This window comes from Periplaneta americana, chromosome 10 (assembly GCF_040183065.1).
Source record: "Periplaneta americana isolate PAMFEO1 chromosome 10, P.americana_PAMFEO1_priV1, whole genome shotgun sequence".
NCBI lineage: Eukaryota > Metazoa > Arthropoda > Insecta > Blattodea > Blattidae > Periplaneta > Periplaneta americana.
Genome location: NC_091126.1, coordinates 9,702,356 through 9,719,972, shown reverse-complemented (window position 1 = coordinate 9,719,972; position 17,617 = coordinate 9,702,356). Strand labels below are relative to the sequence as shown.

Here is a 17,617-nt window from a genome sequence, read left to right as displayed (position 1 = left end):
CGTTCACTTTAGTCTTCAGGTCTTCTGTGATGAGTGATGGGCGTCCGGGTCGAGTTTCATCGTGGACATTTGTTCGTCCATTGTTGAACATTCCGCACCATTTTCTCACATTTCTTTTATTCATTACAGTATCACCACACACTTCTTTCAATTGCCGGTAAATTTCTGCAGGTTTCAAATGTCGGGCATTCAAAAATCGAATCACACTCCTCACCTCACAGTCGGCGGGATTATCAATCACGTCGTTCATTTTGAAGCAACACAAAATGCACAATGGCGACTTGTTGCAACCAGTACTCACAACATTATGAGAACACATGTTAAAGGAAGCCAGTTGACCTTCAAACAAGGAAAGGGAGTCAGCTGCGCGGCGGGTATGTGCAAACGGTCGTTATTTCCTGGATCCCCCTCGTACATTACATTTATAAATAAATTTAACATTTTTAATATTTTAAATTTTAATGTTTTTTACTTTAAGAACAAATGTTACAAAGCGATCTTAAAGAAGAATATTATTCAAAGATGTTGCGTACAAATCTTCGGTTTCCCTCATGAGAGAAGCAAAAGCTTCCTTCGAATTTTTTGGTTAGAGGGGTGCATATTCCACGATGTCTTACCATTCTCCCTGAATATGCCATTGTATTTAACCCTTATATACAGACTTCTTTCAATTTTACGTTAACACGGACAAATGTCATCCCACCCACAGATTACACGATTTTCCTTAACATTTGTTCCTTTAAGTCCTACATCTGTATATCTCACAGGTATGCACATTCTTCCTAACATATGTATATTTTTTTCTACAAAACGACTTTTATTTACATAAAGGCAATGCATAGCTGTCTGTTTTGTCTTTAGAATTATGGAAATGGGAAATTAATAAGGTTATATTTTCACTTGTTTCCCTATTCTTAATTGAACAGTTTTTCTTACCACAGAAGAAGTTTTTTTTTTTTTTGAAAACTGATCATCTACAATATTTTAATTTTTTAGTTTGGAAAGCACACTTTCACCAGTACCAAATACCGGTAATTCTTCGTCTAATTGACAAGTAATAATACATAAGGTCATTTTCCGTCACATATGGCAACATATGGCAATATTCACAATTCTTCAAAGTAAAACCGATCTTTATTGATGAAAAATGCTGCCTAAGTGTCAGTTATTGGCTAATATTCGAAGATTGTGCCCTAAAACAGAAAGTAGGCCTATGCCATGGGCGTATAAAAGCAATTGCCTCCAAATGCCTCTTCATCTTTGGGGGAACTAATTTATATCATTGGACTATGGTGAATGTTTCAGTATCTTTCACTGCCAACTGCCCAGTAACCTCTTCAGCTGTAGCAGGACTGACAATGAGCATCATCGTGCAAGACAATTTGGTGTAATTGCAGCAAAAGTGGAGGACAGTATGCAGGTTTTCAATGTCTCTCCTTGTGGTAAAGAATCAAATAAAATGACTCATTTCAAATCATATGCAATGATCAGTGACACCTTCAAATTCTCTAGTTCGTGATTCTTGACGACGATGTACAGCACAGCAATGGTTCATAGAATATGACTTATGTTTCATCACTGATCAGATAAAGATCAGATCTTCTTCACGCTCATAACGCTCAAGATGAAAATAGTGCTACTTTCACTCGTTGTCATTTCTGCCTGTCGCTGAGAGAGTGGTGAACCCATTTTTCTGCAATTTTCGCATTCCCATCTTCGTCAACATGGAAAGTGCAGTGTTGAAATTGACACTCAGTTTTTTTGCAGTACATCGAGTATCACTCTCTTACATTTTCAAAATGACTTCCACATGTTCTTCATCTGAACCAGTAAGAGGTCTTCATTTTACTCCATCTTCCACATTGAATGTGTTAATTCATTTGGCGACAGTACAATATGGTAGTGCAGCATTACCACATGTATGTCACAGCTTTGGTAGCACTGACGGTGTTTAGTACTTGTGTAACTTACATTTCTAAGGAGACTTACTGTTCTTGCTAGGTAAACATATTTCAGGGTGGTAAAATGAACAAAAAGTTTGGCATTCTTCCAGAATTCAACAAACTACTAATACCAGCTAGGCTTACGGACTCAAAGATACTCTAAATGGTCAGTAGCAAGTAATGTTGCCACTACAAACGAATCCACATCCATATGCTTCTGTTTTGAAGGTCCATGTGCAATATTCATTTTGTGGCAAAAAGTGTAGCAACACTAATAACGTAATATGGCAGCACAGAAGGAAAAACTCACACAATCCTGATATCTCGTCTTTCAGATACTTAAGAGGTCGTTAACGGTTTACGACGAAAGACTCATGCTTTGAAATAAACGGTAACAATACTATTTCATTTAACAATTCTTTCAACTGCAGAAATTACTTGGTGCAGAAATTCTACTTGGTGGCTGACAAATATTTCCAGAAGGAGAACCTACGACCTATCACAGCAAGTACTCCCCCCATCGAGACTACTACATATATAATAGCTGGCAGACTATTTCCTTATCCAACAACTGCTCTGAAGATGGCCACAACACAGCGGTCGAAACGTCAGCCAATAACACCAAGACAACGCTGTAGAAGCCCTGAAGCTTATCCACACACCATTTCCTTGAGCACTCTATCAAGGACCAGAGTTCTTTGTCCGTAAATCTACGATATGTGCATCCCAGCTTTACTTCCCTTCCGAAGGAAACCATGGTAAGGAATTCATTACCTTTTAAATTCAATCGCTCTCAGCCAGATTTGAAACCCTGTACCTGGGATTTGAAATAAATAATTACTCCAAATTCATTTGAAGGCACAGTTGAAAGGCTAGTCCTTGAGAAAAATCGTGCTAACCTCATACACTCGAGTAGCCTGTATTTAAGGGTTAAACTCTACTCACATCTTCAATCTATAACAGCAGACATGCACAAATAGAAGTACATAGAGTATTTAATGCGTAAGTTGAGATTAACGAGTGAAGCCATGAATTACAAGAAACAGACGAAACAAGATAGTTTCAATATTTAAAAGGTACCGCATTTCAGCTTGTGACTTGTTTTCTGGTACTGGTATGCACAATTTTAAGACGAATTTTGAGAATAAAAAGTTATATTCAAAACTCACCTTATTTAATTGATGAAAGATACTATCAATTTGCTAGTATAACTATGGTGGCAGTACATCGAGCTTAAGTCCATGGCGTAGATGTGGGCTGCATGTGCCACAGTAACCTCCACACTTCCCAGTCACCTTCTGGCCTCGCTACAAAATAAACAAAAAAAAAAAAAACAATTATTTTAATCCATGTTGAATCTTTCTACATACACCTACATATGCCGAACACATAACTAATGCTAACCACACATACAATAACATAAATACAGACATGGAAATCCTACACATACTACCCAAAAACTAAAAACTTAACACACTAGAACAATATGAAATATACAGACACACTAAAACACACCCTGATCAAATTCTCAACACACAGATCAATTTCAGAATACACACACTACTGACACCACTTTTCAACAATCGAACGCACCCACACAACAGGCAGTGAAGTTCGAGATGACGCCAAGATCTAGTAGGCTCTGAGGATGGTGTGAAGAAGCACCGAAACAGCTGTAAGCCGCACATGCTTACACAATTAACACGAGTAAGATCGCCATTTAATCAATTATTTATAATTATTTTAACTTATCACAAGTATTAAACATTTATGAACATATTCTGGAAATGTCAAGGTAATATCAAAAGTCAAACTGATAAAGTCAAATAAGATTACAATTGAGAATAATTGAGAATATAAGTGCTAAAATGAAAAGTCTCTTTTCTTTCTCTGTTGAAGCATTGCATTTAGAGGCAATTTGAAAACTGTGGAAGTTTAATGACTGCTTTTAGAAAAATATAAACTGACTGAATTTTAATTTTTCGATAATATTCTTGTATCAGCAGGTCTACATAGAACAAGCTGATTAGTTTTATATTAGAATGACATATAATAGGCTACATGTCAAGCAGTGTATTCTACGAAACGGTCTGGCCGAGCTACGAATGCACTGTACTTTAATGATGATATAAACACCCTTAAAATGGCATACATTGCATACCTTCATTCTGTAATGAAATATGGGTTAATATTTTGGGGCAACTCATATGAAGCTAAGCATATTAATTTTGTTTTACAAAATAAAGCTATAAGCATAATTTTAAGTGTGCACAGAAGGACACCATGTAAAAAAAAATTTCCAAAATTTAGAAATATTGACCTTTCCTTGTGAGTACAATCTCTCCAAGATACCTTCAGTACTAATCAAAACATTCATAATTTTAATACACGACAAATCAGATCTCCATCTATTCTCTCTTAATCTCAGCTGTTTTAAAGGAGTTCATTATTCATGCACTTTGTTCTTCAGTGCACTGCCTAATTTTCTTAAAGATTTGAGGGGTCAAGAAAAAAGGTTCAGAATAGAATCAACAAAATTTCTGCATACTCATACCTTCTACTCAACCAAGGAATAATTGTTTATGCTTGTAAATTTAAATTCTGCTTGCTATGTAGCGGTATTGCACATTTTGTATTGATTTATTCCACATCTCAAAGCTACAACACTGATGTAACCTTTATGGAATACAGTAAATGAAATGTAAAAATGAAAATAACTGATAAATTTGACCTTAGGATGTGTTCCAACCATATAACTCAATCACACAAAGATTCCAGTCTGGTTTCTGAGCGTCTCATTTGTAAGTAACTACATGAAATCACAAAGTACAAGTAGGCTGGTGTAATGATATACGGTATGTGTTTTTTATGAATACTCCAATACAGTTTATATTGTTTTTGGTAATACAACTTCAGAGATGGATATAAAGATACATTGTGGTAGAGATCATTTGCATAAACATAGAAATTAAATAAACTGTTAAGTATGTCAATAAATCGAGTGACCACACAAATTTCCTCTTATGTCTTTATATTTTCTCAAACCATCTCAGTCATTATATATGGCCTGAAATGCATAGGTTCCACTCCGAACAGATGCAGAGAATCGAACCTATCCACTTCCAGTATGTGTCCTACTCTTTTATAGACTGAACTTGAATGTTTCCATGGAAAGGAAATTCGTTTTAAAATATGAATAAACATTACAAAGTGATATTGTAAAATTTCGTCTGGGCTCAATCTAATTTTCAACTGTGATTACAAATATATTTCAGCGTTGTTTCAATATTTTAATATTTATATCACACAGTTGTCTATAACAACACTAAATTACATATATTATTACAAATCGGTACCTCTAGTCTCAAGATCTTTTGGGAAGGAAAGGATCCACTCCCTTCCCACACAGTGAGTGGAGAAACAGCAAAACGCGTCCCCGTCAAGTTAATGGAGAAACGACCCTGAGGGCATGACACCTTGCTGTAGCAGTCTCCTGCCTCTCCATAAGACAGTCGTTGGCCTTTGACCTCCTTCGAGAATGTTATGTCTTGCGCTGAGAAAAGGATAATTAGTCATCGACTATTGTTGAAATAATAAGCCCGTACTGTTGGAAGTCGCTGAATGTCTATGATTGCACTATGACAGTGAAACCAAGAGAAATGTCAACTTGAACAGAAAAATAAAATTGCGCTCTATATATATATATATATATATATATATATATATATATAGAGAGAGAGAGAGAGAGTTTCCTTGGATAGGTTAAGAAAAGAAAAAATTTAATATTTACTAGGAGTGAAGGAAATTAGTAGGGTGTTGGATTTCATTTAGTAGGTATTCAAAGGCAAAGATAAATTATTTCTTGTTTTTTGAGATTTGTTAATTTCTCAATGTAGAGTTGGGATGCACAGTAATCATCTTATGCAATTTTTCAGAATTAAAATTTCATTTACACTATGACTGGACCTAAATCCTCCTTAGTCCTGAGACATTTGTTGTTTTGTTTTTAAAGTTCAATATAATACTACACTTCAAAAAAGTCACTGACATGAGGAAAAATGCTGAAAAAATTCTGCAGGTTGCAGTTAGGGCACAAATGCAGGTATATTATACTATACTTTGAGTCTCTGCACATACATCTTATATCACTCAATAAGTATGGAGTATGATATAGTATACTATACTCTCAGGACTCAGGAGGTTAAACACCAATTTTATTGAAAGAATTTACATGTTAAGGAAGATTAGATTAGTCCTCCCAAAAGAGAAGGAAATTAAAATATACATACTGAATTTATGTAGAAAAAAATCTTGGTACTGGTAATAAAATAAAGAATTGTCAACTAAAATACAAAATAATGCAGATTTATGTCCAAAATTCTCGTAAAATGGAAAAAGGAAGAAAATCTACTCTTCCGAAATAATATAACAGAGAAACAAACGAATGTGCGACATTGGATTGAAATGTTGATAAAACAATTAGTGAAGGAGGAATTTCTTCATCTTTTAACAGAAAAAGATGCAAAATAATCAATACCCTAGCACTAATACTAAACAATACTAGTATTATAATTATGGCTTTCCTATTCACTACTTACTCATTTTAGAGACATCCTCTGTGTACATTTGAATACCGGTAATAGGCATTCTGAGAGATAGCGTACTCTAATTTTTTTTTTATTATATGAAAGTTTATTCTATCATTAAGATATTTACAGTTTTGTAAATAAATAAATAAATATAACATATATAAAGACTAAATCAGAAACATGTACTGAGGTTGCAATACAGTGACTGTTCTAATAAAGAGTAAAATTTCTCATTAAAGTCCTACATTACAGCAAATCTGGATTAGTATCTTGCAATGTTCGAACATGAAAGAGGCAACCAAGATATTAAAATCTTCGTCTTATTTCATATGAAAACTAATCACAAGATCTGTGCTAAAATCCTTAAGTGGTTAAAACATGAGGAGGTGGGAGTGGAGGACAGCGAATATTTTTATAACAAGGTGGAACAAACACGACAGGCCTTCTTCTGAAGAGCGAACATCGGTGAATATCGAACTTTTCTATACTTGACGAACTTGAACCAAACATAGCGCCTGTAATGCACGACGCTGATCTACATAATGTTTCCTTTCATGTGGTCCTTGTGGTGGCATTTGAGCTGAAATCTAACTAGTTAATTGGAGTGACTGATGACGGACCTGTGAAGTTGCCAATAACTAGAATGCAGGAATGTATCTGAAGATCTGAATGAAGGGTCGTGTTCTGGATGTACTAAAGTGCAAACACAAATATTCTGAGTAGCCGGTTCTTAGTGTTTGGATTCTTCTCATCTGGGAGTTTGAAGCAGAGCCTCAAATTACACAACCGTACATCCAAATTGGTCTGATGAGTGATATATATTATATACACAGAGAGTTCCTATGCAGACCGGTCCCACTCCAACCTCTGCCTAACAAAATCTGTCGTCGAGCAGCAAGCAGTCATATGCTAACATACAGACAGGTCCGTGCATACTTCCTTACACAGACCAGTCTCACTCCACCCCTTACTGCTTAGCTTCCTTGGGACAGGTGCTCCGTACTACCATCATTAAGCCATGGACTATTATTGCCTGGGCCCAGTCTTTTAAGTTTTAATGGTAATGGTGATGACCCTTTAATGAGGTATTTTAACTGGTATGAGGCGCATCCAGAAAGTAAGTTACCCTATTAAAAAAAAAAAAGAACACACACTTTCAGGAAAACATTTATTGGCAACAGGTACAGCAATGTTTCAGCTATTTTTCAACATAGCCACCATCAGAATTGAGACACTTGTCGTATCATGGAATCAACTTTTGTATCCCTCTGTCGTAGAACTCTGCCGCCTGTGAATGGAACCACGTGTGACAGACGTCTTCAGCTCTTCATCATTGCCATAACGCTCACCGGAGGACAGGAATTTCTTGAGGTGCAAGAAAACGTGAAAATCGCTGGGAGCAAGATCAGGACTGTAGGGTGGATGATCAAACAACTCCCAGCCAAATTCCGTCAAAACAGCTGCTGTGCGCCGAGCCGTATGTGGACGAGCATTGTCATGGAGGAGCACAACACCTGCAGTAAGCATTCCACGCCTCTTGTTTTGAATGGCACGTCGCAATTTTCGCAGTTTTTCACAGTAACGGTCAGCGTTCACTGTTTCACCTCTTGGAAGGAAGTCAATGAGCAGAATGCCCTTCCTGTCCCAGAACACCGTGCACATCACTTTCCGTACTGACAGCATCTGTTTGAATTTCGTCCTGACCGGAGATCCACTATGCCGCCAATGCATTGACTGCTGTTTGGTTTCCGGGGTGAAGTGCGAAATCCAAGTCTCATCGTCCGTGACGATCCTGTCGAGGAACTCGTCGCCCTCATTGTGATACCGTTGCAGAAATGTCAGTGCTGCTCCTAAACGTTGCATTTTGTGTTTGGGTGTCAGGTTTTTCGGCACCCACCTGGCACACACTTTTTTGAACAGCAGGTGCTTAGTGACAATCTCATGCAACAAGGATCGCGATATCTGCGGAAAATGGCTGCTCAGCTCCGTAATCGTGAACCAATGGTTCTCCATGATGCACTGCAGCACCAGCTCAACACGATCATCATTGATGAGGGACGGTCGCCCACTGCGCTCTTCATCATGGACACTTTGACGATTTTCGGAAAACTGCCTACACCAGCGATGCACCATCTGCTTACTCATGATGTTCGGCCCATAGACCTGACAGAGCAGCCGATGAATTTCAATTGGCGCAATGCTTTGTGCATTAAAGAACTTTATCACCGACCAAACCTCGCAGGCGGCGGGAGAAGAAATAAGAGCTTCCATTTCGGACCACTGCTGCCATGCTACTGGCACCAGGCGGGACCTGTCTGGCTGGCATATGATTGATACACCATAGATCTGTTATGCATGCGCGGCTAATTACGTTTACTTTCAAGGGGAAATAATCGGGAAACTTACTTTCTGGATGCGCCTCGTAGATTCTACTGTATTCCTGATTTGCTTCGCTAATGTAGTAATATGTGCGCAACAATGTTCTGCACATTAAGGTTCCTGTTGAGTGTGAACAGGACAGCCTCTGTAATTAGCTATGTGCTGGCCCTTACACTTAACACACATGGGAGAAGAATTTGGTTTTTTGTTCCAGTTAGCAGTTGGATGGGTTGGTCACATTTAACACAATGTGAAGTTTTATGACAATAGTTCTTGCAATGACCAAATTCTTGACAATTCATGCATCATATTATATTATGTTTCGATTTTGGTAATTCGACCTTAACTACAGCACCATACATTCGATTTAACTCACATTTTCTTCATTCTTCTGATTAGATAACTAATTTTATGTCACTTCTGATTGGTAGGACTTAAATTCAATAGTGGTAAAGCGTCGAATTGGCAATGGAATGGCGTCGATTTGAAGGCCCATCTGTTTGTCGTTTTAAATTCTTTTTTGCCAAGTTTAGAATTCCCGCTGAAATTTACTTATGGATATATTTATCATATGTTTAAATTCATCGAAGAACAGAAGTAGGCCTAATGCTTCTTTTCTTAAATGTGACCGACACATTTTCAACATTAATTGCTTATGAGAAATCACCAAACATTCGCAAGTAGTCTTCACTAGTACACGTGTCCTTTTCTTGCAGGTGGACACTGAAGTTATTCTCCACCCAGGAATGAATCTTGGATGTTCTAGTTCAGAGCCTGTCCAACTGATAGGGGTAACTAGACTCCAACGTCCACAGTGTTTTTACTTTGTCAGAGACATTATTATGACGTGATGCGAGAAATCCTGCGCAGGCGTAGTCGCCATATGCCTTATTCCAGACCTTGGATTCCTGTCAGTTATTGTTCCATAGATGTACCGACTCATGATTTTTGCGTCCTGTGGCTATGATATGGTGCAGAAGCTCATGTTGCTTATCACACCAGTCACATGGAGGACAATGAATTGTGGAGAAATGATAGCGTCATTGCAGAGCTAGAGAATAAGATTGGGAGAGCTAGAATAAGATGAGTAAATGTAAATGTAATGTAGAAAGTTTGTCGCAATTAATATGTGAACACTTGCCAACAGCTATGATAACTATGAACATAAGAAATTATGTAACAACTTAAAACAGGCAGCAGCAGCAGTAGTAATAATAATAATAACAATAATAATAATAATAATAATAATAATAATAATAATAATAATAACAATAATAATAATGATGATAATAATAATAATAATAATGATAATAACAATAATAATAATATTCTTTGTCCGTCATTCACCCATATGAATGAAGGCAATTGTGTAGACCAATTCACCAACAGAGTCATTACCAGGATGCGCCAGGCTGGTCTGTGCTACACCCACGATGAGATGAAATGATGATTTGTTAGGACGTCACCAGGGAACCGGAACTCTCGAAGAAAACTCCTATGTTACCTGTACCACTGGCTTGCCCAACACAAGTCATAAATTGGGAGTATGATGAGAATCGAACTCGGGTCCACAGGTCCAGCGCCCTAGTCTAGTCACTGGACCGCCATGGCAGCAGTATATTGATGAAAGTAAAAGCTTTCAAATTTTTTCTGAAAACTGTTACAGTTCCTTAAATTGATTGATTGCACTGTTATCATGTTTTTAACTAAAACTGTATCTTCAACTTTTTCAATAATTATTCAGTAATGCTGCCTCAATTTACATAATAGGAGGAACGTTAATTCCCAAAATGCTCTTGTGAGACTTTTATGTAATGTAAAAATGGGTCTTGTTTTAGTAAGAATGGTTGCTGTGTCCGACTTTTGCATTCCCGTTCATATATCTCTCTTGATTGTGGAGACAGAACACAGTATTTTATTTACCTTTCCCACTCTCTTCTTTTGCTACTACATTTAAAGACCAAAAGGGGACTAAGTTTTAATTCTGTTGAATGAGTAAATTGTGTTTGAATGAAATAATTTGAGAAATCACATTCAGCTTGAAGTTTAACATCACATTTCTTCATTACTGTAACTACCAGTACTTCTTTGACAATCCAAAAAGTTAAAACTCCTCACTTTTATCCCCTCCTGATGACACCTCAAACAAAAGTTTACTTTTTATCTAATATGCACTACGATGTCTGTTAACAATTGCTTACAGTGAGCCATCAACAAAACTACTCTTATAAAGATGTCTATTACATTACCAGTAATTCTACAAAATAGGCCTACCTGAATAATATCAGAAAAGGAAATTTGTGTTCTACTTACTGATAACTCTAAGCGAAGTAATATTTAGACGGATTTTGGAGTACGTAGTTAGTCGAGCCTTTCCATCAGGATCTTTCATACAATCGCAGTTTTCCCGACGTTCGCCACCATATGGACAATCATCGGGATGATTCAACCTATTGCACAATATGGCTGTTAGTACGTAGGTGATCAGTAATTTTAATGGCTACATAAAGTTTGTAATGGTTTATGGTATGATGTGTGTAGAGTTGACAGATTGTACAGTACATCTTTTCCATAATCAAATTCTTGTATATGGCGATTGCACAAAATGGTTTTTATTCCTGCAAAATACTTTTTATGTAAGTTCTGAACTCACCGAATCTGATTTTGAAATATAACTGCAGTGTAGCAAGTCGAATAAAACAATCTTTTTTTTTTATTTCTGAAATAGGGAGTCAAGCAATTAGCAACTTGAAGCAATTAACTCAAGAATGCAGAGATATAAATGCAAGTGGATAGCGCATGGCGAGAGGATGGCAGATACCAGACTTCGGAAAGCGTTTTTCTATTATGCCCTCAGAGGAAAGAGAAGTGTAGGAAGACCAAGAAGAAGATGGAGAGACACTGTGAAGAGGGAACAGGCAGCAGTCTAAGCCGTGAAGAGAAGAAGAATAAAAAGAAGAGAATCAAACTGATGAAAGTAGTCAGATTATCAACAAAACATTAATACTTGCGTTATGTGTGTTCAAGCATTCTGTCAAAGATTGATTTAATTTTCTTTGTTGTGACAAAATCTTTTAACATGCCCAAATATCACAAAAAAAAAGCATATTCTTTCAAATTATATGTTTAATCGTATTACAATGTGACTATGGAGATTTAGTTGTAATAAATAATAACCATGCTTAGAATATAGCAATTAAGAATGTCAAGTCGAAATCTTAATTCTTGTAAGATAAAACTCTGGAAACACTAGATGTATCTGAAACAAATACATACAATCATATACATGTACACTCGTGCATAAATGACAATGACACAATTTACTGAAAAAATTAGTGTTAAACGAATCTCAAAAACTCCATGAATTAGGCTACTCATTTGATTAAAATAGTCTTCTTTTTTTTTTTCTCTCTCTCCAATTCAAGATTTACATTTTTTCAGCATTTCCTGTTCCGTCCTCTATCCTTTAGTAAGACATCGCATTTGGTATAAATACAACAGAACATGTTCTCTTTCAAATCCTGTGATAGGCTACCTAGTGATCTGACAGACTGAAGGAATAAGGCAGACCCGACACAATTTTGCCAAATCTAAATTCGTAACAAAAAAAAATTAGTTTCAATCCAACCATTGTAAATCTTAACACAATATACACGAACCTTCGATCGTATATTTCAGAAAAGTTTTCTTCTGCACCTGCAGGTAAACTAATATATTCCTGAGGACTGTCTGACGCCATTCCACGACAATATATTGAAACATTGAAACCCATCACTTGCAACGTATATTCCTTATCTTCTTTTGCATGTAATTTCTGCTGTATATCAAGACATGTAGAAAAGCGACCTGAAATCAGAGATATCATTAATTACACATAATGTATAAACTACCGGTACTGGTATTTGCAAGTTCTATTGGCATCTCTAAAATAATAGATGCTAATAATATGTTTAAAATTTATTTTCTGTAATTCAAACAATAATGTACTCAATTGAACAGAAATACAACAATTTAATGGACGGAAAGCATATATTTAAAATAATTATTTACAAAATAATCTAATTAAATGTGCAGAAAGGTTAAGATAAGATAACCTTAAGGTTATGGTAGCTTAAGAGTAAAGTAGGCCTACAGAAAGGTAAGGTTAATATGAAGGTTCACATATCCTGAAAGTTAAGGGAACTGTAAGATACGTTGAGGTGTGGTTATTTAACACTTAAACCATGGCACTCTTACAAGGGAAATATAAACTTCACATGTCATATCAGCTGACCTGCAGTTTAGCTGAGATGAAAGAGAAAGCAGTTGACTTGAACACATTGTGTTCTGTAAAGAATGTCTTATTATTTGAAGGAAAGAACACTTTAGTGGAAAGATTAACAGTTAATTTCGACATCTGTGGTTGTTTTAAATACACTGCCGAACAAAAAAAAACGCAACACTTGAATAAATTTGAAATATCAAACCATAATACAAATTATAACATTACCGTGCACTTCTATGGGTCTGTTTGTGTTAGGCAAGTGTTAATTCATGTTTTGGAAAGTAAAGTATACCCAATGGGTCACTTGTGACACCCGCTTTGCCACTTCCTGTCCCTTACTCTATATTTATTGCTGTGCCATTAAAATTTACAACCCTAAACACACGCAGTTAAAACAAAGTTACAACATTATTGTTTTCTTTTTTGCTTATAATGGAATTCTGTAAAATTGAACTCAGTTTTAAACAACATTTAAGAGAGTTAAGATGCCATTAAGCCTCATTAACACCGCTAGATCAGTCGCGTTGGTAGAGGATGACCGCAGCTTACGTTATGTTGCATACAACTCCGTCGACGGTTTCATGTACAGTGCAAAGGTACAGGGAACTTCGTTCATATTCTCGAAGACCAGAATATGGTAGGAAAAGGTCAACTTCTTGCAACAGATGACAAGTTCTTGTTCCTTCAAGTGCTGCGTAACCACCACACCACTGCGGTCGAAGCCAGAAATCGACTAGAATAACTGCGAGGTGTGAATGTCAGTGAGTGGACTGTGAGGAGGAGATTACATGATGCTGGCCTGATCTCCAGAAGACCTGTTATTGACCCAGAACTTACAAGACAACATCGTCAAAGTCGCTTACAGTTTGTAAAGGAACATCAGAAATGGGCTGGTGAACAGTGGGGAACAGTTTTGTTCTCAGATGAGTCCCGATTCTTCCTCAGATCCCCAAATGGAAGAGAGAAAGTGTGGAGGACTGGAGAAAGGTATTCTCCATCCAACTTTTCATCAAGGACAGCATTTCATGGCGTTTCAGTGATGGTGTGGGCAGCATCAGTTTGATTGCACAAACGGACCTTGTCTTTGTGGAGAGTGGGTCTCGTACTGTCCATCCCTACATTGAAGAAATCCTTTGGCAACATGTTCTTCCTTTTGCATCATTTATTGGTGACAATTTCATGCCCTTGCAGGACAATACACGTTCTCGTGTGGTGCGATATGTCCTCCAGTACCTCAAAGAAGTATGGATCCAACTTATTCAATGGCCATCACGAAGTCCGGATCTTAAACCTATTGATCATCTGTGGGACATTTTAGGAAGGAATGTCCTTCACCATGCTACAGATACTCTTCAAGAGCTACAGGGCCATGTATGCAACACATGAGCCACATAATGTAAGCAGCAATCATCATCTACCAACGCTACTGCCCTAGCGGCGTTAATGGGGCTTAACGACATCATAATTCTTTTAACATGTTGTTTGAAACTGAATTCAATATCACAGAATTCCATTGTACACAAAAAAAAGAAATCAATAGTGTTGTAACTTCGTTTTAGCAGCTTGTGTTTAGGGTTGTAAATTTTAATGGCTCAGCAATAAATATAGAGTGAGGGACAAGAAATGACAAAGATGGTGTCACAAATCACCCAATGGGTATACTTAGCTTCCCAAAACATAAATTAACACTTGCCTGACACAAACAGGTCCATAGAAGCGCACAGTAATGTTACAATTGTATTATGGTTTGATATTTCACATTTATTCAAGTGTTGCGTTTTTTTTTGATCGGCAGTGTATTTAAATTCATTTAGACCTATTTACCTTCCGCAGGTAATTATATCATAATCATTCAGAGTTCAAATTTTACATTACTGGTAATGAAGCCATCCAATAATAACGTTAGTTTTCATTTCATTTCATTTCAGAGCATGCTAATTCTGAATAAGTAACCCTATGATTAAAATCTATATGTTCTTATCTTTGCTTACGGTGATTCTAATATTTCTGTTTTAGGTGAAACAACATCCAAGATGCCTTATGACTGTTGTGTTGCAGAATGAAGGGCAACTACAAATCAGGAAAGCACACTTTCTCTTTATAAAATCCCGTGTAAGAAACCATTAAGAAGCATATGACTTAATAGTAGGCCCATACCCAGGATAGATTGGGTTCCAAGTAAGAGAGCTGTGGTATGTGAGAAAACATTTTCATTCCTCATGTGTGTTAAATGCATCATCAGTACACAAGAAAAATGACATAACATACAAAATAATAGACTACAAATAAACTTAATTCTAAATAAGCTTATACTTACATCTAATTTGATTACATTTGCGTTTACGATGAGGTCGAAGAGCCGGTGAGCAATTGTTTCTGGTAACTTTCTTCCCTTCACGATGGTAACAAAAAAGATGTCGCTCCTGGCGTCCTTTCTTACCACAGTCATGTGAACACTGCAGACATAATGAAAGCATATACATGATGTCGTCGATGTAATGACGAAGATAATGACTGACGTGGTGGTAGAGGTGGTGCTTATAGATGATGTAGTATTAATAGTAGTAGTAGTGCAGCAGCAATAGCAATACCGGTAGTATATAAATAGTAGTAAAATTAGCAGTAGTAGTACCAGGTCATTGCAATAGCAAGTAAGTAAGTAAATAAGTAACCGTTCCAGACTTGATATATATTTAACCAATTACAAATATAGTACTACAAGCAATAGTTTTATTTCCATATCATATAAACTTTATAACTCTTTACCCATGAATATAAGAAATAAGTCATATTTTACTTTCAGAAAGTTAGTGAGAAAGGCACTGATGGCAAATCCACTCTATAGTGTCAATGAGTTTAGTAATATTAAGTTTTAGTTACTATTGTTTTAACTTAATCATTTAATGTGAATACAATGAGATATAATGTCATAGTTTTAAATCCTTTTTAATTTTTAGATTAATTTTATTACTAAATGAAAAAAAGAATTATAAATTTTGCTTTTATTTGTACATTTCAATCTGATCTTATACCATTTCTTTTAACATTTTTAATCTGTTTTTGTAATTGTCTGGTAATTGTATATTTATTTTGATTTTATTTCATTATCTATTGTAGGCCATGTATTATATATTTGTATTTTGACGTTCTCTATGCACTGTATATTTGCTGAATGACATCCATCCATCCGTCCGTCTGTCTGTTCGTCCATCCATCCATCCATCCATCCATCCAAGTAAATAAGTAATTAAGTACCTAGTTAAGTTAAGTTACGTAAGTAAGTAAGTAGTAGTAATGTATGTAAGTAGTATCTATATTAGCAGCAGAAGTACGGTACAGTGCATAATATATTTTATCTTTCCATGCTCGTGGATGTAGAATGGACATGGTAATGCACAGCGCAGCTGCACACATGCGAACATGAAAAGATAAAATTTATGCACTGTAGTAACCTAATGGTGATAATAGTAATTGTAGTAGTAGCAGCAGCAACAGCAGCAGTGGCACTGTGATATTGTGGTGTCAAACATATATCTAAATTTCAAACGTTGATTTTTCAGACTTCACAAAAATGAAAAGTTCTTTGAATGGCAATTTATGATTTCTTCCTCCCTCTGAAACAAAAATAATACACTCACACGCTGCCATTCTCCACGGTACCAGTAGAATTCGTCATGGCAGTTGTGATTCATGCACCTTCTTTTATCAAGTGGCCGCTCAGCTCGATTACAATGGTTTGACGGGACTACAACACCACGGTGGATGCAGGACACTGGTCTGTGCTGCACGCCAGGGTCACAAGACTGGGAGCACTGCACACAAAACACGTGGCGACCAAGTGTCAAAATTTACTTTCACATATTATTCAACACTAAGAAAAACTTTCAATGAATATCACCTGTAGAACATAACTCCTATTTTATCTGCATACACTGACAGGCTGTAATTAGTGAATCTCTTTTTGAAACTCCTATGTTTTGCCACTTGATCAATTTTCTCAGGTTACAGATTAATAATGGTTTCAAAATCTACGAATCATACAAAATGCTACACTCTTCGTTCAAAGTAATAACTACAATAGTATTCATGCTACAAACAGAAAGTTTAACAAGTTCAATATTGTTATGTAAGTAGTTATCAATTTAAATGTATTTTGTGTACGCATTCTTTGTTCAGTAAGATTTCTGAAGCCAATGTGAGTTCTGTCAATCGTGGTGCACTCAGGTTCCAAGAACAGAACATCTGACACAGCTTTGAATTCTATCAAGAGCTTGGATATGTATTCCATGTTGCTTTAAGAGGCAACACATCGTGCTGACAGTGTCACGACAAACCTACTTCGTATTTTGAGTGTAAAATTTAAAATTCAAATATAAAACACAAAACATACAACCAAATTAATGTAAAAAATTATAAATTATAACAACTCTTTTTTAAATAAA

At 36.3% G+C, this 17,617-nt stretch overlaps 1 protein-coding gene across 4 annotated transcripts in view; it reads right to left on the bottom strand.

Annotated features, from left to right (window-relative positions):
- The window catches only part of AdamTS-A (ADAM metallopeptidase with thrombospondin type 1 motif A), a 991,514-nt gene that overhangs the window by 340,757 nt on the left and 633,140 nt on the right, over positions 1–17,617 (bottom strand). For 3 of the 4 annotated variants that reach the window (XR_011334233.1, XM_069836834.1, XM_069836836.1), the window contains 6 exons: positions 16,814–16,987; positions 15,493–15,631; positions 12,571–12,757; positions 11,225–11,361; positions 5,300–5,496; positions 3,113–3,250 (listed from right to left, as the gene is read on the bottom strand). Coding sequence is in view for 3 of the 4 variants with exons in the window: in XM_069836834.1 (XP_069692935.1) it covers positions 3,155–3,250; positions 5,300–5,496; positions 11,225–11,361; positions 12,571–12,757; positions 15,493–15,631; positions 16,814–16,987 (930 nt within the window). In the remaining variant the exon portion in view is untranslated. The remainder of the gene's footprint in view (positions 1–3,112; positions 3,251–5,299; positions 5,497–11,224; positions 11,362–12,570; positions 12,758–15,492; positions 15,632–16,813; positions 16,988–17,617) is intronic. The other variant, XM_069836835.1, reaches the window with a different exon arrangement.